Here is a 23,717-nt window from a genome sequence, read left to right on the forward strand (position 1 = left end):
ACAAGTAGTCCATTTCTTAATAGCGACTTAACTTAACGAATTAAAATCACAAAAGTTTTTAAATTTCTCTTGATACTTTATCGTGACTACAATCTATTGTAACTTAACTTTCCGAGCGCCTTATAAGCATAGTTATCGAGACTTTATTTTCACGATTTGGCTGGAAAATTTTGATAAGAAAGGAAAGAACAAAATCTCGAAATCGAATTCAATTTAATAGCTACTATTCCTAATCTTTAAATAATTTCAAATCAAGAAAACTTTTGTAAAGACGAAACTACAATGCCGTGATCATTTTTGGCCCAATGAAATGTTGTGACATAACTTTACATCCTGTGCAGCCAGAATACGTTTATGACTACCCCTGTATGGCTTTGTGAGGCAAGGAAACTAACATCATAATCGTCTATGACTTAATTAGAAAGTTTTTCGACTTAACGTGCTATTTACTCAGAATGTGCCTATCCCTAGGGTTTTACAACACTTCTACGACACCGTTTTGTTTTGCAATCGGGAGAGATAAGTGTTTCCGTTTCATAATTCTGCGTGTTTGCCTTTCTACCACGCTTTATTTTTGTCAGACCAGCCATAGAGACTGGTTAGGTGGTTGAAAAAGACCACAAAGCAAGTGATATGAACTGGCTTTAGGACGGGCAGAGAATAGCAGAGATGAATCCTAAACAATATGCCGCAGACAAAGTTCGTTCAAGTTCGTAAAAGGACTAACTTTCCTCTGTGATTTTTTTGGAAACAAGAATGTACGGAAGTACATTTTCGCTCTAAGAATATTCGATGATGCCTCTCAGTATCAAATAAACCAAAGCCTTGATTAACTGCAACAAGCCCCTTTTAGAGAAACGAATTAACAACCAGACCCCGGTTGTTCGAAGATTGGATAACGCTATCTACTGGATAAAACTCTACCAGGTGGATAACGCTATACGTTTAGCTATCACTTATCCGCTGGATAGCGATTTATCCGTTACATAGCGTTATACGCCCTTTATACAACTGGGACCAGAATTTATCAAATTTGATGCCAATTTGTTGTCTATCAAGCCTGAAAATGTTGTGCAATGTTTAAAGTGGCTTACATCATGGTAATCTCATTTGGTGAGAATTTGTTAATAGTTTTCGAATATGTCCGGTTCATTTAAGGATGCTGTTTCAGTGAAGTACAATTCATTCTAAGTTATTTGTCAGACGGTTAACTAAAATATAAACGCCCATTAAAATTAGGCACAGCGATCCAAATATGGAAAATGCAGTGGGAGCACCAAAGCTGCTTATGAGCAGTCCGCCGATGAGTTCTCCTGATCCATGACCGAGACCCCAATGGACACCATGCAAAATACCTAGCAAGGATATACAAGGAAACGAATGAACTGAATTGCACCGTGAGAGGAAAATTTGCTAATAATAATTTGATAAATGGAGAAGCTCTTCTATAACTTAACGATACTTACCTTGTAAAGTCACAGAGGCACCTTCTACAGAGTGAGTGCCCACGTAAGACATCATGGCAGCCCAAACAGCCGCGGTGGTAATGCCAGACAGCAGTTCAACTGGGAGGACAGTCCAAGGATTGGTAACAAATGCGTAGTAGAACAAACGTATGGCATAGCATGTCAACCCCAGGTAGAGCACCCTTACGGTGCCAAGAAAGGAAATTAACTTCGTAGAAAGAAAATAAAGTGTCACTTCAGCAACGCAGTTGATTGCCGTCATGATACTGAAGAGAATCTGAGTGCCACCCAGGTCTTTCAGGTGCCAAAATAGAAATACCCGGATGAAACCCATGGTAATGCCGACATAGAACGCGGTAATTAAAAACATTGCATGTCTTGGTCGTGTCAATAGCATGAGTCCCGCTATTATGCCTCGGTTACCGCTTCCAGTCGTCTCTTTGCTTTGACGAGCATTATCTTCTGTTGTTTTCGGATCCCCACCAGTTTCTTTGTTATTTGGTTTACCATTCTTACCAAATTCGAATCTCGATCCTACTACTAGAGCAATGATGTTAAACACCACATACATGGCAAAACATGGATAGTAGTTGACATCCTTTTTTCTTGCGCTGCCAGGAGGACACAGGTGGGTTCTGCTGACCGCAGCACCAATTAGAAATGCCATGGATCCATAACCAACGGAACCCCACATTCGCTGCTTACCATACTTGTGCGTGTCGCCATTCTGTTTCAATAGGTTCACAGTTGCTGTGTCCGCGAGTGTTAGACTAGGACACGACAATAGGGTGGTGAAAATTGTTGCTAATAACAGATAGAGGAAAATAAATTTATTTTTTCTGGATAGAGTTTTCTTGGATTTCTGGTCTTGCAAGGCTATCATATCTGACTGAGACCAAGGCGTTTCCTCGAGGGACTCGTCAGCCATTTCTGAAACGCTGTCCAAGGAGGTCGTAAAATTGTTCCGTTTTCGTCGCGCTGCTCTGCCGGTTAGCTGATTAAATTTTACCATTTGTTCGTTGAACCCTATCGGGGATACTTTTTGTATCAGATTAGGTATGTGGGAGTGCCTCCGTAGGAAAAGAGCCACTCGTTTTGATCTTGATTTTTTTGGTTCCACTATATCAACGACTCTTGACTGTGTATCTATGTTGGTTGTTGATTTGGTAACTGGGGATTGTGATGATGCATACCAGGTGGAACGTCTGTGAAGTTTATATGAGTAGGTCGCTCTGTTGGACTCCTGTGAGAGGGCTCGCTTACTGTGAGCTTCTGTTGGCTCTGTTTCGCAGATATTGATGGGAACAAGAGCATAAGCGACCATGCCTGCTATGACAGCGATCATAGAGATAGCAAACATTATCTTTCCTATCTTGAATCTATCAGCGACGCATCCCCAAAACGGAATGAAGAAGAAAGCGATGTAAGGTTTAATCCCTGTAATTGCTCCGATTTGACGTGCAGGCAGCTCGAGTTGTTTAAAGAATAAGGCCAAATAGGGTAACAATGATCCCTGGGCAGAGAAGAAGAAGAAATAGAATCCTTTGGAAACCAAGTAAACCTTATTGACAGCGCAACAGCCTTCCTTCTTTTTCTCGCTTTCTTCAATGTCATGATGACCTTTTTGAGTTTCATCCGGAGCATTTTCTGCCATAACTGTCTTTATACCGTGTACTGTACTCTAATATAGTCTATTCGGTAATGTAGAGTAGCTTTGAACAAGGATTTTGAACTTTTTGTCGTCAAACGTGATGAATAAATTATCGAATGCACGTGCAAGTTCAAGTGTGCATTAGATGAATAGTGATTGTTTGCAGGTGGATCACTGGTTACTGCGGGTTTGAGGGAAACAAATACCTCTTTTCGAGACGCCTGTGTTTTTGAGTAAACACACAAATCTTCGTTCAATAATTAGTGTATTCAATGCATAGGTTAAAGGGTCAGATGAGGTATCTCTTCTAAGTCAAATCACTTTTCAGGTTTTTGAAGGAAGCATGGCCTTCTGTCATCCGGAAAAAGCATTTGAGCGAAGCTTTAGTTACATAATAAAAGCTGTTGTAATTACTTACATACCCGTCTCGCCTGAATGAAAAATGTTTGCTGGTAGTAGTCTTAGTTGTTACTCAGCTAATCTAAGCAGAGCTAGAAAGAAATTTGAAATAAATGCTGCATAAAATCTTGAAATTTTTGAGCTGGTTTGTTTCTCTTTTGGGCAACTCTTGTAAGTCTCCTCTAACATGCGACCAAACGGTGTTCGGGAATAAATTATGCGACGAATCTTGGGAACTGGACTCTTTGGGTGCAAGTTCAGCTGGGACCGAGGGGGTCACAACTTCTTCTTTTGTCGAGCTGTATCATAAAAACGTTTATTTGATTGGTTGTCTTTTGAGTAATCAGAGTTGTAATTAAATGGTTAAGAATATATGAAAGTCATATATTTGAACTGCGGATAAAGACGTGAATGAAAGTGATCCTCGCAGTAATGTGCACTACTAAGGCAGTAGTGAAAATAAGGCCTGAAAAAAATTCAGGCCTGTACGGGATTTGAACCCATGACCTCTGCGATACCGGTGCACCGGTATCACTTTCATTCAAGAGTTGTAATTGTTTGTCTTCATAACTTCCTACATCTCTAATACATTTTGCGATATATTTCCAAATATGAAAATTTGTCTGTAAAAAATATCTGTTAAAACAAGTTCAATGCTCAATGCTTCACGGTGTTATTTTGGGGTAGAATTAACGTTGCAAGCTTTGAAGAAAAACTATTAAGGCTGCTTGTAAACTCAAGTTTGGCGTTATTTAGTCTGATAAAATGTTTTTTTCCTATTGAAACATCAATTTTCCCTACCCGTATATTTAAGCAATTTTTCCCCATTTCTAAGATACATGTTTAGTAACAATAAAAAGGATGTAAATGGATTTGGAGGGAGTTAAATACCACATAGTTTTCGATGTTTTCAGAGCGCAATGATTTACAATACCAACTTAGCGCCAAGAACTCTTCTTGAGTTCAGTTTTATTGATAGGGCGTCTGACGTTGGTTGTACAAATCAGACATTTCCCTCAGTAAATTACGCAAGCTTCTTCAATGTGGCTAGAAGCCATGCTGCTGAAATATTCCAAAAATGCAGATTATCAGGAAAGTTATAAACGTTCACAAAAAGCTCTCTTTGGAGTTCATTTTATTCCACTACAGCTATCTTTTACTGTCATCGTCACTTATTTCTGAGTATTCAGAGTCTGCACTGCAGCCTTGTTTTCCATCTCTGGACCCGCAGAAGTAGTTAATTAAAATATATGCGCCTAAGATAACTAGACATAAAACACCAAAAATGATAAATGTCGTCGGCGCACCGTAATGATGCACCATTATGCCTCCAATCACCTCTCCCGCACCGTAACCGAGGCCCCAGTGCACTCCATGCAAAATGCACTGCATTGTTGTGGCAGCGCCAGGTCCCGAGTTGATGCTGACGTAGGAGAGGCAAGCAGCCCAGACTGCTGCTGTTGTTATACCAGGAAGTAACTCAACAGCCAGGACCATCCACGGGATTGGAATGGCTGAATAATAGAACAATCTAATTGAGTAACAGATTAGTCCTAGGTATAAAACCTTCGCGTGACCAATTCGTTTGATTAGTTTGGCGGAAAGAAAATACATACTAACTTCCGCGAAACAGTTAACTGCGGAAATGATGCTAAAAAGTAGCTGACTTCCACCCAGATCCTTGAGATGCCAGAAAAGGAATGTTTTTATAAATGCCATCAAAAAGCCTAAATATAACGCTGTGAAGAGAAACATGAGATATGTTGGACTTTTCAAAGCTTGCAGCCCAACACTAAGACTTGCTCCCTTTGACTTCTTCGATTTCTCCTCAAATTTAAACTGCGTTGCCGTTATCAAGCCCAGAAACATTAAACCAGCGAAAGTATAAAAACAGGGAACGTAATCTACGATCTCGTAGTCTTTATCTTTACCACATTGGTGGGTCGTTTTAAGGGAGGCGCCGACGACGAAAGCACCGACACCCCAACCAATCGATCCCGTGAGTCTCTGCATGCCGTACTTGTAAGTTTCCGAGCCTAGAAGTTGTAGTGTGGCTGTGTCGACCAAAGCCAACGTCGGTGCAGAAATCAAAGTACCGAAAAAGGTTATCAAAAATAATGTCATAAAACACTGTGTTGTATCCAATTCTACCCTAACAGTGGTCTTTTCGTCTAAGTTGATGAAAAGTTCAAGAGACCAAGGCTTGGGGCCTTTGTAAAAGAAAGGCATATAGTGTTCTTGACCTTTCCCAATATCCACCATCTTGTCAATTCCTGGTTCGGGGAACTCCAAGTTTGGGCTATCAATAACGGGTCTGTGTATGTCAATCAGGCTAGAATATCTTGGAGCAGTCATGTTACAAAACCGTTTAACCACTACTTTGTTCTTTTTTGGTCCAGGAACCAAACTTAGAGTGAAAGTGGATGTAATTAAGGCGATGATAGAAATAACCATAACCACTTTACTCTTTTGACATTTGTCCACTATGGCGCCCCATATTGGAATAACAAGAAAGTTCACAAACGGCTTCAGGCCCATAAGGATTCCTACTTCGCTCGGTGAAAGCATCAGCTGTTTAAAATACAAAGCTAAGTACGGCAAAAGTGATCCCCAGGCAGAAAAGAAAAAGAAGTAAAACGCTTTCGGAATTAAGAGTTTCCGATTCACATTCGGGCAACATTGCTTGTCTTCTTCGTTGCGTTCATTGGTAGCAATCGCTTTCTTGTCTTCACTGGACATTTCTCCAAGTACTTAGCATCAGTGTATTATTCCCTAAATCATATGATATAAAATACTGTGTTTGAATCCGTAAATGTGGATCAAGGTTTCACGCACAGAAGGACAAAAATTAAATTCCTGTCTACGCACGTAACATTGTCAAACATGTGTTCGTTGAGTCAATTCGTCAGTTAATAGCCGTCCAGTGACAACATCTGAATTTTTGATGTTCAAGGCCGTGCAGGTGCCGTGTTGTTGAGCAACACCAATCGTTGCTCAAACCGTATTAGCCTGTGCACCCTGAAGATAAACTCCCTTACGTTATTCAATATATTCCATAATGATGTTTAAGAATGTGTGAGGAGAACACCGATAGTGAGAGATCAACGCTGAACTTGGAAATGTCAGTGTTTCCTTTTATAACGGATGGTCACTCGAAGTGGTTGCTTTGATTTTATTGATCTTTCTTGGTCATAGTAGATCTAAAATTACCCGACGCGAGCACTAAATAATTTTTATTGCCACCAAGGGGTTCATTTTTCCTTTAAAGAGTGCAGGGGTGAATTATTATTGACTTGCGTAGTTTTTTTTTCGTGATAAGTCATTTCCGACAATAACCACAGTTAAACTTGGAAAGCGAATTTTCTCGGACTATCGTGTTACCCTTCAGGTCAAAGACCTTTAAGTGGTGCCCGACGAGGAAAATTTTAACAAACTGTACTAGATTGTGGTGTAAGAAATAGGAGATTTGAGTGTTTACAACCCAACTGTCAGCTTTATAAAACTGGCTGCAGTGGTAAATTGACTGTTATGATCCTGGCGTCCTTTATATAATAGGTTGGTTCGATCCGATTTTGGACAACATGGCTCGCTTTTTAAGTGTTCTTTTTTACGCGGTTTTTGCATTTCTAGCTCCTTTATGAGTTCTGCGCCTCAACACAAACTTTCAGTTTCTCGATTTCTCTCGGCTATTAATTGCATCTACGACAAGGCCAAGACCACCTGAGTTTTCAACAGGTGGTCGCGGTCTCTTTTCCTTTTCGTCACGGTCTTAAAACCAGCGAATTTTTAATGATTGCAATACATTTTGATGAAACGTATTGCATTGGCTTATCAACTTCTTTGAATTTTAACTCAAGTTAACTCAAGTTAACTCAAGTTACAGCTTTTTTTTGTTTTCCCAATTCAGCCATAATTAGCAATGAAAGCACTCAATCCGAACAGAATACCAGCACCTGTTATTGTGAAATTTATCACTTTAAACTGCGTAACTTGAAATTAGAGAGCTGACTACTTTGCCTAAGTACCCAGTAGAATACTTTTTTTATCATTTGATTTCTCAGAGTAAAGCACTCCTTCAGCACTCAAAGTAAATGGTTTATTGTCATGATCGATCACTTTTGGAACTTCTCGCTTTGATGAAGATGTCAAATAATGATTTAAGGCACTTGACCGTGAGAGCCTGGGAAAGGTCGAATAATAATAAAGAAAAGAGTCCGGTTTCATGCATTTGAACGAGGAGCTAACTCTTAGGTACTTTCGGAGCAACTTATTTAGTACCTAAAATAAATCTCAATACAATTTCAGTGTTACATTAAGAATACACTCAAGTAAACGAGTGGATACTGACATCCATTTCAAATATGAAACAAGTTTTTACCAGATATCTTTTCTTGCATCTGGTTTCTCGGCGTATTAACCCGGGCAGGATGGTGAGGTTATGAGTCTAAGGGTGCAACAAAAAGACAGAACTTGACCGATGAGAGCGAGGAGAATAGGTTAAGGGGCAGCACGTAAGAGTTAGCTGAATAGGGGGTACCGCCAAATTTTCATAGCGGTGTAAGCTTTTCGGAAAAATTTCGTTTCATACCAAGTTGTGGTTTAGTTTGATTATTCGCTAAGTTAAATGTAAAATATCCTTTTTCGAATGGGATGCTATAACTCAGTTAATAACATTGTAATTAACTTATCAAATTAACTACAACATTTAACTTTAAGTAAAGACTTCGAAAGTTCTCGCTTTCCAAAAAAAGTGACAAATTTGCGATAAAAAAGCTCGTTAAACTGAACTCAGTAAGTGTCCACGAAAGTAAGTGTCCAGTAGGTGTCCATGTAATTCAATGCCAATATCAAAGTCTGTGGACATGATTGGCTACATTATAAAATCACGCTTTCCGCGCGTGAAAACGAAAGAATACGCTAAGGGGGAGGAGAAGATAAGACTGTGGTTTGAAATATTACCTATTTATGCAAAAGGTAAGGAAAATTTCAGCATTGAATCCACATATTACCCTTACGCTTAAGACTTTCCGTCAAATCTAGATGAAAAGAAAAGGCGAGTATTTCACCTAATAGAAGCAGGGGGAAGTATCGAATGTATATCCCGAGCTTACCCTTTAATAAGTGTGCTATTGCTGTTGTACTTTCTCCTTTTTGCCTCTCTTTGTTACGTTTGTGGAACCTGCTAAATCATTAAAAAACTGTAAATGTTATTCTTTGACTTTCATCAATCGCTTGAACAGCATTTTTAAAACTGGCTTGACTTGAGATAATTCTTCCACAAAAACGTTAGCTAAGAACGTAAAAGCTGCGCCTATTGCAAAGACCTTAAAAGCATTTCCCGATCCTACGAAGTTGATCATCACACCTCCAAAAACTTCACCGCATCCATAGCCAAGTCCTCTGTAAAATCCACAAAGAATACCTTGATGAGTTGTGGCATTATCATTTCTCGATATTTCATTTACATATGACTGCATAGCTACCCATGCTAAGGCATTTGTTATTCCAGGCATAAACTCTAACGGAAGGATTAGCCACGGGTTTGATAAAAACGAATAACAAGAACATCGAAAAGTAAATCCTGCGGCTGCAAGGTATATAACACGGGTATGTCCCATTCGAGTAATGATTTTGTCTGATAGAAGATACAAACTTACTTCGGCGAAACAGTTTACTGCTGCAATGATGCTAAATAGCAGTTGCGTCCCCCCCAAATCTTTTAAGTGCCAGAATAAAAAGGTTTTCGTGAAGGCGTTAAGGATTCCAAAATAATATGCAGTAAATAAGAACACAATGTATTTGATATTGACGCTTTGCTTTAAATTGTTCATTAATCCTGTATCCTCGACCTTCTCATCCTCAGAGTCATATGCAAACTTAAATTTTGTGGATGTAGCGACTGCAAGAAGCATTAAAACTCCAAATGTACCAAAGCAAGGCATGTAACTGATATCAGAAGGCTTTGTAAAGGGATTTGGACAGTGATGACTCACTGATACCAAAACACCAACTAAAAATGAGGCTATTCCCCATCCAACCGATCCCCATAGGCGCTGCCGTCCATACAGGTGCACATCTGGCCTTAATGTTTGCATCGTTACTGTGTCTGCGAGCGCAAGAGACGGAGACGAGATAATGTTGCTGAACAGAATGATGATAAGTAGTATTGTAAATAGTTCCGCAGTGTTGGGTGTCTGTGGAGTTTCCATCTCTTTACTGGTATAAGTTAGAGGCCAAGGAAGGTCATCCAAAATGGAAGACACAAAAACAAAATTCCCCCAGTAACTAGAAGAGTTCCCATGCTTTGTGGCAATATAAGATGAATCGTTTCGACCCTTGATTGATCGCGATATCGTGTTTAAGGTACAGAGGCGTTCAGCTGGTGCTACTAAGGACAGCGAGAATTGAGACAAAGCAGCAACGAGCAAAGACATCAGAAGAACCAATTTCCCCATTTTAAATCGATCCACAACGGCTCCCCATAGCGGGGTACAAATAAACTCCACAAAAGGTTTCAAGCCCATTAATATACCGACTTGAGTTGGTGTAAGCTTCAATTGCTTGAAGTACAGAGCTAAATATGGCAGCAGTGATCCCAAAGAAGAAAAATAGAAGAAATAAAACAATTTGGCCGGGATGAGTTTTCTTTTGACGCTTGGACAACAATTTCCCTCGCTTTCGGCTGAACGTGGGCTTCTCTTTTTCTCTCCATTAAGCTCAGTATTTTCACCGGAGCTCAACATTTGTTTACGTTTCCGCAAAACCGTTTTGTTTCTAAAGAAAAGTTAAAACTATACGACGCAGTTGGTCTCACAAAACAACACCTTCTCTTTTGAAAGTCGCATGCGCTATCTGCGGTTCAGGTTCACTCCCTCAAACATCCTTCTCACAGAGTTATAGTTGTGGACTCCGTTATTCAATGTCAGTACTTCAGTAGCTTATGGTCATAATTTTATCTCCTCCACTACTAGTTATTGGCACATTACAGTTAGCTTGTCAATGAAATTTCTGGCATATTGCACGCCTGAAGTCGTTGACCACCAGCTATAACCAGCTGCCATGTCCCTCTTAGTATTTCGATTAACACGAGAAATTTTATTTTCACGCGGTTTTTGTCTTCCTGAAAACATGATCACAATCATTTCGAACAATAGAACATCATTCTTTGTCACGTCTAATTCGTTTCTATAATCTGATTATTTTCTGTATTACACAATAATCGAAAGATCAGAATACAGAGATTTAAGAGAAGTCTTTGGAGTTCAACATAAACCGTTGTGAGTAATGCACAGAGATAATAGTGATGAAAAACCACAGTGTACAGTTTGTCACAAAAGCATAACATGCTGTAGAAAAAATAAATTTCCTGAAAACGTCACATTGTTTGATCATTATTATTCCTCAAAACCTAAAAATATTTTTCAAGATGATCAAGGGTTCACTTTCCCTCAATAGATGTTTTCAAGATAAGTACCGTCAAATCTTTTCACTAATATAGATAAAAAGGAATTAACATTTCATAATATCATCTTTCCTTTAAGGTTTTCTTCGTTCAGTTCATCAGCGTCTGAAACAGGAAGAAAGCAATAATACAAGTGTAACCATCACCACGGAAAGGTTCGGTCGAAGATAAAAGGTGTCTTGCACATAGTGGCGAATACCAATCCTGCGATCAACCATAGTCACGTATATCCTGTGAATTTAGAGAATAGTTATATCATCTTTCGCGTATTTAGAATTTGGTTAGCAATATTTCGTAACTATTTCATGATTCAGGGAAATAAAGTCAAGAGAATTTTCTTAAGAATCCTGGCGTAGCTTATTTTACTAGTTATGCAACTCAATTGTTTAATCACTTAAGATATTCTAAATAAGTTCTTCAACAGCTAAGTTCAAAAGTAAAAAAACGCCCCGCCTGCAAATGCAATACCACCTGTACTAACCCTACAGTCGTGCGGCTCTTAAAGCCGTGAAACAAACCCAGACAATGATGTCTTGAAGAAATGGCCGCTGGATTATTGGTTGCTAGCCTATGTTTAGCTTTTACCTGCTGTCGGCATAAATCTGAATGACATCTGGGCCAATAGTTTGTATGGTAGAGCAACGAGAGAACAAACAGAAAAGTTTGGCGATACGAATGCGCGAAAAAAGAAGGAAGAGAGGAAAAGAAGAAATAATTCCTCTTACATTCGATAAAACTGAAAGAGTGTGTACAAGCTCTACTGAATGTCTTCAAATATGATAACCATTGTTTCATCCCTACTTTTCGGAAGAGGGTTTCCTAAAAAATCTAAAAACTGTGTTGTGTAGCTTGTGCATTTTGGCGGGCTCAGTGATGTTGGAGACAATTAAACTGGAAAATTTTCGCATGAATGTGAGATTATTAAAATCTTGTAACAGTCCGGAATGTTTCATTCCTTTTATGCCAATTCTTAGGACTCTTTCACTCATTTTGGGTGCGGCTTCCCTCGGCTCTCAACGAATGTTACCGTACTTTGCATAACTAGGTCTCTCTCCACTCTCCTTCCAGTAATGAAGATGTTCCAAATCAAATAAAAACATGTTTAACTCAGTTGATAAATACAAAAGTAGAAAAAAAAATGAATAAACTTTTTGAGAAGAACAGTCTATAGATAATGCTGAAGGTTAAGTAACGTAGCTATCTCTGCTTGAACAAAATCGTCAAAGTATGGATTCAAGTTTGTAGGGGAACAGTCTATCAAATCAAATGGTCAGAAGTTCTTGTAAAAGGGGTGTTCATTTCCCCAAACTATAAATAAAAAAGTTATGATCGTTGTGCAAAAAAATGGCTTTTGTTTGATTAAATAGTACTGCTATGGATGCCAAGTTGGTTATCCACACAAATGCTGTAAGATATAAAAAATGGAATAATAATAATTGACAGTTGTCAACATGTATGATTCCTATGCAATCTTAGGTGATGTTAAAGACGATGCAAAAGTGATGACCTTAGGCATGGATTAATCATATCTTTCTTTAAAATATGTTTAAGATCTACTTTCGCTCGATGTACCAGACCTTAAAGTTGTTATCCTTGCGACTCTTCAAAAATGACCATAAGCGTATCCTTTCAAGTAGCTTATCGGGTGGCACGGTAGCATTTGTGTAAGTGCATCGTTGTCTTAATTTATGCCAAACTTTAACTAAATAATTGAAAGCCACTTCCTGAAACTCTTCACACAAACTATTACTCAAAAATATTCTTAAAAAATGCGTAGTCAATACTACCAGATGAATCTGGGAACACGTTTATTGCAATCACGAAAGCATTGACTAATTTTTAATCAAGAACCTGTTTGCTTATTTGAAGGGTTTCAAGGCATAAATAAGTTAGCTTAGTCGGTGCATGAAGTATATCAGTAAAAAATCCTAGACAACATGGTGCAACCCGTAGTTTAAGGATGATGTGGTTACCTCTAGTAACATAGGAGGGGGAAAATTATTTATGCCACGACAATATACCTAACTAAATATAAACACCAAACAGTTAATTCACTGAATTGGCAAATTCCTCTTCCAAGAAATGCGGGAATATATCATTGTCAGCAAACGGTATGGTATGGTATTAAACCTGTTCAGAAAAGGTACAGACCATTATTTTCTTCTCCTTAGACGGCCTGACCGCAATTGAAATACAACTTTAAAAGCAACGATTCTCGAGGGCGATTATCTTCTCTTCATGACTTCAGTAACGCTGAAAATGCTAACCCTAAAAATCTTGCGAGATGGCTTTTTCTTTGACCTATTATACTCATGGGAAATCGGTTTCCGAGATCAGGCCGGCTATCAAGTTTTTATTAGTGAATAAATGATCATCAAATCAATCTCCTTATAAGGAGAAAGGAACAATCGAAGTACCTGCCTTGAAGCGTTAATTTTGCTTCAGGCATAAAAAATTAACTTGACTGAACTAAACTGTTTCTGTTTCCCCAGATGATGTCACCTCATTGTAGGTAACTCAACATCCCGGTTTAAGGTATCAATGAAGGTTGTCAATCTGTTTTGCCCCGCGTGCATACTGGAAAATCCCAAAACAGTTCTGCTGAGTCAATGGAAAAATGCCCGAAGGATTCAAAAATGTCCTCTGAGAGACTTTGTGTCAATGATGAAGAAGGAGATGAGAATTCAAAACATCGCTTCGATTGTAAAATTAACCGAAAGCGACTGGTGTCCAAACTATTTTACCTGTTCTACTTCTCGGCTTTTGGATCGCTGTGGCCTTATCTATCATTGTATTTTAAACAGTTGTTCCTATCACCGCGACAGCTTGGTATTCTTGTGGCAGTTCGGTCGCTTGTTCAATTTGTTTTTACGCCTGTTTGGGGAGCCCTTGCGGATCGCTTCAATAAAAGTAAATTTGTTTTATTATTAGGATTGTCAGCTTGGCTATTGTCAACATTTTCATTGGCAATAATACCGATAGGAGAACAACCGAAAGCCTGTTATGAGATGAACTCTTTGTCTTTGTCATTATTCCAAAATGGCTCTACTACACTGACTAACTTCACCGAGGTAATATCGCGAAATCACCAATCTAACGACGAAATTGTTCATGACCACACTCGCTCTTATGAATCTATTTTTGGAACCAGCAAATATCTTCCGTGGGCCTTAAGCTTTTTCTCAAATGACTACGAGCCTGAGAAGTCGACTAAACTCAAAGAGGACACTTTTCCGAATCTACAATATTACCCATCACCTGAGAAAATATCCGACTCCTCTCGATTGTTCATTTTCATGGTTTGTGTTATAGTAATTGGACAGATTTTTGCATCACCGACGCAGTGTTTGGCAGATACAGCCACTCTGCAGATCCTCGCCGAAGATAGCCGTGAATACGGCAAGCAGGCTTTTTGGGGATCAGTTGGTTATGGTATGACAGCTTTCATCGTTGGTACATCGATAAGTGGACGGAGAACCCCTAATCCTTGTAGCAAGGAAATGGACATTAATTATATTCCGTGTTTTTATGTTTTTGGAGTTTTCATGGTGACTGCATTGATCGTAGCAAGTCGTTTTAAATTTAAGCCCGTTGATCACACACAATGCAAGGAAACAGCCATAGGAGGACTAAGAGTGCTGAAGAAATTTGATTACGCGTTTTTTCTATTCATTGTATTTTTTTGTGGCACAGCTTTTGGTTTTATACAGACGTTTCTATTTTGGCATCTTCGCGAGTTAGGGGCCCAACAAATACTGTTTGGACTAATTATTCTATCCAACAGTACTGCAGAAGTAGTAGTATATCTACTGTCAGAGCGACTGTTACGAAACATTGGACATTTCCGGGTGATGTACCTCGGACTCCTATGCTACGCTCTGCGATTCTTCTACTATTCTTATTGTAGCAGACCGTGGCTTTTTTTGCCTATCGAATTTATTCAAGGTGTAACCACTGCAGCTGTTTGGTCCTCATTTGTGTCTCATGTTGGTGCGGAGCCTGGCGTGGCAACAACGCTTCAGGGTCTCGTTAATGGATTTTACACCGGTCTTGGTTACGCTAGTGGCGGCCTCTTGGGAGGTGTGATGGTTCATGAATTTGGTACCAGCACTGCCTTTCTAGTCTTTGGAGAATTAAGCTTGATAGTCCTTTTCGTTTTCATCATAGTAAATAATGTTCGCCAAACAGAGAAGAGCAGTGATATAACTTTTAAAACCGTATCCAAAGCAGATGAATTTGAAGAGTAGTTACCCTTGGTTAAATCACAGAATAAATTTGTTATTACTAATAACTGGTGTTTCCATTGTTTGCACGCAGAAAATTTAATCTCCCGTGTGAATTTTCTTCGAACAACAATTCAAACAGATTTTCAAATAAATTCGATTAAGGTGTGCTATTTGGAACACATACAACGAATCGTTTTAAACACCAATAGTACCCGGCTATCATTTGTACACATGTGAAGTAGAACAAATTCGACGTAAGCGCAGGAGCTGATTCGAAATTTATATAAAACAATCGATTTGTAACACTACGTTAACTTTCACCAGAGCAGACCTGATGTAGAATACATAATATTATAGTTACTTGATATTTAACGGCCTTTATTTTATTCCATCTATGTGGAAATTGATATTTGCAAAAGGACGATCGTCTTAATCATTTTATGATCCGACATTTTTAAAAAATGATCACATCGGAGATTGAAGCTCGGAAATACATCAAACAAATTTCATAACCCAGAGCAGTGACAAATTGATCCTCATGCTGATTTTCCTACGGTAATACCGCACCAGCAATTGTTTTTAGTTTTCAAAAGAAGTTGTAGTGGTAAGAAAAGGAAAATGAATGGAAAAGAGTTAAGTTGTATTGGGAAAGTTCTCAAATACCTTTGACGAGACCTAAACAACTAGCTTTGCCTCTTTTATTTTGTAAATTTGAAAATCGTTCATCCCTTTATAATTTATAGAAAAGTATATTTTCTCTTCGAAACAAGGTTTATCAATCAATTCCACTGCCGATATTGCACATAAGGATTTGAATATCAGAAGGCTAAATAAAGGGTAGATACATTTACCAATTATAGGCAATTTGTGGTATTTTTGAATTTGCCAAGTGTACAACTGTAGACATAACCAGATATGACTTTGAAATTCTGCAAATTAGAATAATTCTTATTTAATCTATTGTCCATTTATTATACTGATGGCCTGTAAATATGACTTCTGTCCTCTGCCATTTCACTTAACGTGCGCTCTAGGTTTACTTTCTTTGTTTCAGTGGATTTACAGCTGTTAAGGTGACAGAGTCGAACCTTGATACTCTTGCCGGTACAGTTCTGTCCGTGACCTGAAGGAAGATGAATCATGCACCTGCGTTTGGAATAAGTTAATCCTCCACCACAAGTTGTCGTACAATGTGACCACTTGGACCATTCTGACCATCGCTCACCATCCTCAGAGCTGTCTGTAGGCAGGATAAAAAACCACCATGATCATGGTCTCTCCTCGTAACACTTAATTCTGACTGCCATTTTAGTAATTTCAAAACGATTAAGGTTTAAGGTCTTTAGTACCGGAGGAACCGTGCTAAGAACCATTATGAATGTTTCCGAGAGCTACAGAATTACATGGATTGATAGATAACCGATGTTACGGATGAATCTGACTCGAGGAGAGTCAAACTGATTTCTCATCTATTTTTTCCAACTCGATAGGACCACAGGCTATCGTTTGTAGCCTCGATGGTCAGGCTATCCTATTACTCTCCATTTAAAATAACTAGCGGTTTAAAAGCTCAGCTGGACATTTTGTACGCACGGAAGCGATCAGACGAAACTGACAAACTGGTTGAATTTTTTCTACATTAGTGGTATTACCATTTACCCTTACGCAGAGCACTTTTTTATGAAACTCGAAGTATCATTCTTGGGTTGATCAAAACACGTCCATGTCGTTGCCCCTTTGCTGCACAGGAATTCGGACGGTCAAAGAGCTCACTTCACACTTGTGAACTATTTAACAGAAGCAGCTAATAGTCAGAGTAGCTTCGAGTGAGCGGATCACCAAAACACATTAAAGTCACGTTATTTTCAGAGTCACATCATTGATAATGCCACATTACCTCCGGCCTCGACCCGATTAACTTTTGATACGATTAGTTTTTTAGTAAAAGCAAGTTGGTCGGTAGAGGCTCAATATTTCCATAATATCTCGTAACAGTTAATGGTACTGTAACAATAGAACGAGAAATGGCGATCATTGTGCATAGTAAAGCAGATTGAAGTGGAGCAGCAGCTAATAGTCATTGATAAAAGATGAAGATAAAAAAATCTTTGGCTGCAAAGATAAAGTTAACAGTGGGTCTTAAGATTCGGTGGTCAGGTACTTGGACAGTGGGTTTGTAGAAGACCCACTGAGACCAAGTCAAGAACAAGTGCAATCTCGCTATTCTGTAGAGTTTCGAAGGAATTCTCTTTCGGATAGGTTCCTTAGTCGCACCACGTTGGTCTTTATGTTGAAAAAGTATTGCATTAACACTACATATAATGGCTTTGATCGTTATACGTTTCGAAGTAACCTAAGTGTTTTATCCGGTCCATATATGAATGGGGATGGGGGGGGGGGGGGGGGGAGAAGGGAGTCAATTTCAGTCGTTTTCCGGTCTTTTACTTCTGTCATTTGTGACATATATTTGTCGTGTTTGTTTGTTTGATTTTGATGATCTCCAGCTTTCGTTCCAGCTGCAGCGTTCTCCGGCTTTGGCTGAGACCGCTATCTGATAATTAACTGATACATAACCGTTATCGGCAGAAGACATAATGGTCTCCTTCGCTCAATTTTAGAGCAGGGGTGAACATAAAAATCAGTTACTGGTTCAGCTATGGAGTCGCCAAGTTACATCGTTTTTATTGAAACTGTGAAGCAAAATAACAAGGGGAGCGCCCATGAGACTAGCCCGTAAGATTCTCCCGCGAACGATACTCCTTTAGTTACGCTGCATTGATAGTATTTTTACAGACTAGACGTAACCAACGCATTTGTATAGGTAATCACATGATTTCGAGTTTAATTTGGGATAAATCAGTTTCCACTCCATTTTAGGTTTACTCTAAAGCCAGTGCAGGTTCGAGAATGCTTGTGTTGCTAATAGATTTCTTTGAAAGTTACGACAGAGTTTACAGTTTAGTCTAATAAAATTATTACAAACCTCCGTTGTTATGGTTATGTTTCGTACGCTCCTCCTCTGGTTTTTTAGCGATCTTTGCATCTTGAGCTGTCAATTTCTTCACAAGCTTCGTCAGAGTCTTTGCGGCATCGGCTAGATTTGCTGCCATTTCAGCACTTTTTAGCATACTCTTGTATCTCAGTTCTTCCTTTTTAGTATCTTCTATTGTAATCTTAGTCTCGTCGGTGTCGCTGGACTGCTGATTATGGCTCTGAATTTGGGTTGCGTTATTCTTCTTAGTTGCCACACCTTCCGAAAGTAAGCTGGACAATTTTTCACCTCCTCGAACTCTAGTTTTAAGGATCTGTTTTACCAAAGGCGCATACTTTGACGGCGTAGATGTGTGCTGCGTTTTATCGAGTAAGTTTAATCTTTTTATTGCTCTTATTCGAGAGGAAATTAGGCCAGATAGCGTAGGAATGAGAGCACCTTGCATGGCAGCATAATTATTTTGGTAATTGTTGAATTCTGGTACCATGGTCCTCACCGGTGGATCCTGTTCTTCTCTAGTGTCATCGTTTAGGTATTCTTCGTTCGATTGCTCATCATAAGTAGCTTGGCCATCATTGTCCTTACGGGCCACGTTGTTATCGTCATTATTGTCAACATCATTGTAATCTGCCATCTCATTCCCGAACAAAGACGAGTAGGCTGTGTTGTAAGTGTTGTCTTCAGTGGGTAACCCTTGATACGGTTCATCGTTGGGATCCATTTGGTGACCATCATCTATTAGAGGGTAATTCTGGTCCTCTTGATTTTCACCATTTACGAAGACAGTATTTGGCGACTTTAAAGGACTGAGCTCATTTGTTCCGTCCAACTGCAGAATTTGTGACGGCATCATATTGTTGCGAACGTAGCTATCGGGCGGAAGGTTTGTCAGCGGAACAACAACTTGTTGCTTTTTTACTTTGTCAAAGGTTTGATAGGCTGCCGTATGCTTTTTCTTTCCTACATTGAATTTAGAAGAAATGGTTAGGAATCTACCAGATTGACATGACAAGGCAGTTCAAAGCAATAGAGGACTTTCTAATATTTACGGGTGAGACGTAATGACAGGGAAACTAGCTTAACTTAATGCTTCCGGTCAACCGAATCAATCTTTGCCGCGTAAGCCAAAACAAGAACTTTGGTGGGGTTGTGCAAGGCGAGGTCAGTAGACAAAGTAAGCACGTCCAATAATGGAAGTTAGGAAACTCATCGCGATCGCTGAAACCCTAATAACTTCGAACTTAAGCTTTGAATTCAAATAGTAAGGAAATACTTGAAATAAACAAATGACTAAATCAAATTTGACCAACTAACAAAATACTTCATAACAGTATCATTCTGTCAAAAAAAGTGAAAAGTTCTTCAGTGGGTGGAGGTTTCTCCTTTATAAACTTAAGTCATTCAAAGCATGTTCAGTACAAAGTGATGGAATGTATTGTATTAGATCGTACCTCTACTTACTAAACTTCCACACTTCAAAATGGAACACGTGAGTAAAAAGAGGAAAATTACTCTGGCATTCACCATGACCACTGTGCTTTACTTCACCTAAAAGTGTACAGAAAAAAAAGTACATTCCAGATTTAAAAAATTGCACACGGAATAACACGAAATGTGATGCCTCTATTTCAATCTCTCAAAAAGGGTATCCTCTATATTATTAACTCATTTCCAATGGGCATCTTGTTTTCTTCTTTGAAGAAAAAATTATGATTAATGATCACAGTCAAAGCAAAGGCGATGGTTGATTGAAGTATTTTTTATATTCCCAATCTGGAAAAAAGAGAAATTGCTGAATGGGACCAGCCCGCTTTAGTAAGGTTATTATTGACTGTTGTCAAAATCACGGTGAAATTTCTTATCCATATCCTAAGCTTGACGTATGTTTCCTTCATAGAATAACAAGAGAAATTATCGCGGGATGTGCAAGCTATGACTTTGAAAGTCAAAAGCAAAGCATGTAAGAAAGTTTATTTTTAAATGTCACGGCCCTAACACAGGTGGACGGAGCTTTTAAACAACTTAACAGCTCATTATCCTAACTTAGGATTCGGAAAAAATTAACCATAGAAGATGATTAATTATGCTATTATACACAGTTTGGTTGAAAACTGAAAGTTGTCCCAAATCTGAAATTTCCATAACGAACACACTTTTATATAACTTATAAACAAATTTAGCCAATTTATTAGATTGAAACTTAATCAAAACAGCGTGCCACAACCGTTACATAAGATCATAGTAAAGTTAGCATGGATCACATACTTACGCAAAAATGATATGTTTAGAAGTAGTCGTCCTTAACTAAGACGAGTGCTCGCAGCATAAGTCGATGATAGCGCTTGTTTGATCAACCCATTAGAAAGAGGCCAAATCGAACAAAGAAATTAATTATGCTTGAAGCAACCTGTTTTGTTTTTAATTGCGCAGCTTGTGTAACGGGTACCATCTATAGCAAGCCTAGATTAGTTTTGGAGACTAATACCTTGAAATGTCTAATGAGTAAACAAACATTTGCCACTCGCTCTTGTAAAAAGAAAAGTCCTATTTTACTCAGCAAAATCAGGGAATTTGGTTCGGGTTGGGAATGGGTCGTAGACACTCGTAGCTGTCCTTATGATGTCAAGCTTCCACCTTTTTATTCTAATTTTTAATTTTGCCTTTCATGCCCCGAATTTATTTTTGCAAATGATCTACTAAACACCCGAACCCAGAGATTGGAAAGGACTCATGATGACTGGAAATGAATTCCACCGAGACCAGTTCAAAACTGTTTGGCTGTGAATAAATTAACACTGCTCAGGGTCTGAATCTTAAAGGTGGCCTCATTTTGGTTTCAGACCTTTTTCTAAAAATCTCCTCAACTAGTAAACTCGTATATGTTACACTTCTGTATTTCCACTAACTTGACGTCCGTCGACGCAAGAGTGGTATTCTAAAACTTTAATCCAACAATTCATCAATTTGATGCTAACATCTAATTGTGAAAGAAATTCTTGAAAGGGAATTCTAATCGCAAGTCAATGAACATTGAGAAATAGTTACGGCAGACTAAGTTTTGAAATTGAACTCTATTGTTCAGTTGTAGTTATCAAGAACGTCTTGATTGGGAGGGTTAAGTTGTACTCAAAACAAGTCTGTTAGAGCCACACTGATATGGATTTATTGATCTTTATTATTATCAATTTATTACAAGCGATACATCAAGAAACGACAATTAGAAAAAGGAACGAACAAATGGAAAAAATATAGATGAAATGTTTCATTTCGCACAATCAACATAACGGCTAACGGTTTTTTTTTGGTTCTAAGATGTTTCCACAGTGTAATATTAAACGTAATCACATGATTACTACGATTATCGACACAGGTTTGCCTGTGAGTATACTTAGCTTATTCTCGCCCAGTAACTTAAAAATGCACCCTGTTAACTATTATGTAACATTGTTATTGCTGTTAGTAGCTGTCCCAGTTTTCCCACGGGTGGATTTTCCTTTTTTGTTCTTATAACTTAATAGTTTGCTATACGCCTTGGATTGCTTCAGCATTCTTTTCAGCGGAGTCAGGCTTATCTTGAAACGTTGAATACGAAGGCCCAATGGAATAACTTTGCGTTTCAACGGAGAGCGAAAAATTGACCGACTGAAAGGAAATACTATTGGTATTCGCTTTGTTAGTATTAATTTACGCCAAGTTTTAAGCAGCCGACGAACATCAACCTTTCTGCCCTGTCCAGGTCTCTTCGATGCAGCTGTAGTTGAAAGAAAAATAAAACCTTCGTGAATGCTAGGCTGGCATGATGATCAACTAAATCTCTCAAGGGCCACCTCGACATAATTACAAACACATTAGAATGGCGTCGGTTTTTAGCATTTTTTAACCCCTATAATTTTTTCGTTTTGTTTCTTAAAGATTAAAAAGCTCAGTGTTTACTCTTATACTCACGTATTGAACTTCTTTCGACAAACATGGTGGATGGGCCACTGTCACCACGCAAATCAACGCTGTGGTCAAATGAGTAAGGATACCAGCCCCTTAGTGGTTGAAAGCCCCGGTGTCCTCAAAAGAAAAGAATAGATTATAGATTTTTCAATGTTGAATTCGTACAAATGGCAGACTGCAGACCACGATTAATTTTAAATTTTTATGATAATTAAATTGAACGTTAGAAGGAGTTTCATTGCTTAAAAGGGTAGCACAGCTGTAAGTCACCCATCTTTACTCATTTCATGTAATGTGAATTTCATTAACAATAACACTGATCTCTATACTCAACAAATGCATCAGTGACCCACTCACCAAAGCCGTTATATCCGTATCCATAACCAGCTGGAATATGTCCAAGAGGTGAACCATACCAGAGACCACGGCCAAAACGGGAATCATACCCATACCCCAAGGTATGCCTCAGAGGTTGGCGCAAAGGACTGTGCACAAACCGATGTGGGAAAGGAGGACCGTGTCTGTAGAAGAGACGGTGCCCAATGGGACCAATTGGTCCGTAATGTTGCGGTAGATGAACAGGGTAAATACCATGATATCCACGGTAAACAGGAATGTTCAGAGGATGGCGATGCATTAAGTGGTGGATGTATCCTCCAAATGCTGTGGGTACTCCGTTAGGCATCAAGGTCATATGGTGTGCTGAGGGGAGTAAGGCACCAACACTCGGTGGTGCTGCTAGAGTTACAATTTCATGTTTCTTGTTTCTAGAGGCTAGATTAGGCTTAACAGTTTTATGAGGGATATGAAGTCTCTTGGATTGATAACCATGCTTTCCTGCATACGAAAGAAACAATGAAGCATAAAAAAATACGTTTTGTACGAAGGTTTTGAGGTCACGAATTCTTTTTTACCATAGCATACTTAAATTGCAAGTAATTTGTGAAACCAAGTTATTGACAAAAACAATAATTGTAATCGATTTTGGCTTCATCTTGCCTTTTTCTTTCTGTTCTTAGTGTTTTACGAATTCTGTGAGTGTAGTATGCAATCGAAAATCCATATGTGATAGAACAAAAAAGTTTTTGTTCCCCGCATAATCCAATTTTCCATGCGAGCATGAGAGCTGACTTAGAAATTGAAGGAATATTGAACATTTCAAAACCTTAAGCCATGGAAAATGTGTATGAACACTGACACAGAAAATTAACGGACTGAAATTGTCGAAGAATACTTACTTGCTATATGCTTTGGCTCAATAGTCGTTGAAATCAGAATAATCAAAGCGAGGTAGAGTGGACTATTATTCTTCATTTTTCCTGATAAACTTGTTTTCTGATCAAATTTATTCGGAGTTTGTCTTTATATCTGCCACGCAAAATGTCATAAAAAGGACTCTTTAATAGGATGACAATACCATGCTATTGTTTTCCTTTGAGGTCCAAAATAGTCATGGTTAAACCCCAAATTAACAATAACTATTACGGGTGACAGGTAAACTTAAAGATTCCGTAAGTCAAACATGAGGACTTTTGTTTAATATCATTTTGATGTTAATCGTCATTATGGCTGGACAGTT

General features: G+C 38.7%; 5 protein-coding genes across 5 annotated transcripts; 1 reads left to right on the top strand and 4 right to left on the bottom strand.

Annotated features, from left to right (window-relative positions):
* Positions 1-191: 191 nt before the first annotated feature.
* On the bottom strand, positions 192-6,368 carry LOC131787044 (uncharacterized). The gene is made up of 4 exons (XM_059104113.2): positions 4,667-6,368; positions 3,704-3,815; positions 1,467-3,147; positions 192-1,355 (listed from the first exon to the last, which is right to left on the bottom strand). The coding sequence occupies exons 1-4, from the start codon at positions 6,253-6,255 to the stop codon at positions 1,183-1,185; spliced, it is 3,555 nt and encodes a 1,184-aa protein (XP_058960096.2). The 5' UTR covers positions 6,256-6,368; the 3' UTR covers positions 192-1,182.
* A 2,355-nt stretch (positions 6,369-8,723) lies between these two features.
* On the bottom strand, positions 8,724-10,259 carry LOC131787042 (major facilitator superfamily domain-containing protein 6-like). The gene has a single exon (XM_059104112.1). It carries the CDS (start codon positions 10,257-10,259, stop codon positions 8,724-8,726), a length of 1,536 nt encoding a protein of 511 aa, XP_058960095.1.
* Positions 10,260-13,505: 3,246 nt separating this feature from the next.
* Positions 13,506-15,236, top strand: LOC131787100 (major facilitator superfamily domain-containing protein 6-A-like). The gene has a single exon (XM_059104185.2). The coding sequence runs from the start codon at positions 13,588-13,590 to the stop codon at positions 15,223-15,225; it is 1,638 nt and encodes a 545-aa protein (XP_058960168.1). The 5' UTR covers positions 13,506-13,587; the 3' UTR covers positions 15,226-15,236.
* A 708-nt stretch (positions 15,237-15,944) lies between these two features.
* Positions 15,945-20,562, bottom strand: LOC131787101 (uncharacterized). Its single transcript, XM_059104186.2, has 4 exons — positions 20,466-20,562; positions 19,648-19,744; positions 18,188-19,156; positions 15,945-16,444 (listed from the first exon to the last, which is right to left on the bottom strand). The coding sequence occupies exons 2-4, from the start codon at positions 19,721-19,723 to the stop codon at positions 16,176-16,178; spliced, it is 1,314 nt and encodes a 437-aa protein (XP_058960169.2). The 5' UTR covers positions 19,724-19,744; positions 20,466-20,562; the 3' UTR covers positions 15,945-16,175.
* Positions 20,563-21,430: 868 nt separating this feature from the next.
* LOC131787102 (uncharacterized) lies at positions 21,431-23,493 on the bottom strand. Its single transcript, XM_059104187.2, has 4 exons — positions 23,377-23,493; positions 22,496-22,975; positions 22,142-22,255; positions 21,431-21,947 (listed from the first exon to the last, which is right to left on the bottom strand). Exons 1-4 carry the CDS (start codon positions 23,450-23,452, stop codon positions 21,631-21,633), a joined length of 987 nt encoding a protein of 328 aa, XP_058960170.2. The 5' UTR covers positions 23,453-23,493; the 3' UTR covers positions 21,431-21,630.
* Between the last annotated feature and the right edge of the window lie 224 nt (positions 23,494-23,717).

The sequence above is a fragment of the Pocillopora verrucosa genome, chromosome 10 (genome assembly GCF_036669915.1).
Source record: "Pocillopora verrucosa isolate sample1 chromosome 10, ASM3666991v2, whole genome shotgun sequence".
Taxonomy (NCBI): Eukaryota; Metazoa; Cnidaria; class Anthozoa; order Scleractinia; family Pocilloporidae; genus Pocillopora; species Pocillopora verrucosa.

Coding starts and splice junctions, on each gene's coding strand:
- LOC131787044 (XM_059104113.2), bottom strand. CDS start 6,255: ATGTCCAGTGAAGACAAGAAAGCGATTGCTACCAATGAACGCAACGAA. Junction 3,816..4,666: donor GACGATGACAGTAAAAGATA/GCTGTAGTGGAA, acceptor TTTATGATACAG/CTCGACAAAAGAAGAAGTTG. Junction 1,356..1,466: donor TGCCTCTGTGACTTTACAAG/GTAAGTATCGTT, acceptor TATCCTTGCTAG/GTATTTTGCATGGTGTCCAT.
- LOC131787042 (XM_059104112.1), bottom strand. CDS start 10,259: ATGTTGAGCTCCGGTGAAAATACTGAGCTTAATGGAGAGAAAAAGAGA.
- LOC131787100 (XM_059104185.2), top strand. CDS start 13,588: ATGGAAAAATGCCCGAAGGATTCAAAAATGTCCTCTGAGAGACTTTGT.
- LOC131787101 (XM_059104186.2), bottom strand. CDS start 19,723: ATGGTGAATGCCAGAGTAATTTTCCTCTTTTTACTCACGTGTTCCATT. Junction 19,157..19,647: donor TGGAAGTTTAGTAAGTAGAG/GTACGATCTAAT, acceptor AATTCAATGTAG/GAAAGAAAAAGCATACGGCA. Junction 16,445..18,187: donor ACATAACCATAACAACGGAG/GTTTGTAATAAT, acceptor TCCTGCCTACAG/ACAGCTCTGAGGATGGTGAG.
- LOC131787102 (XM_059104187.2), bottom strand. CDS start 23,452: ATGAAGAATAATAGTCCACTCTACCTCGCTTTGATTATTCTGATTTCA. Junction 22,976..23,376: donor TGAGCCAAAGCATATAGCAA/GTAAGTATTCTT, acceptor TTTCGTATGCAG/GAAAGCATGGTTATCAATCC. Junction 21,948..22,141: donor TGTCGAAAGAAGTTCAATAC/GTGAGTATAAGA, acceptor TTTCAACTACAG/CTGCATCGAAGAGACCTGGA.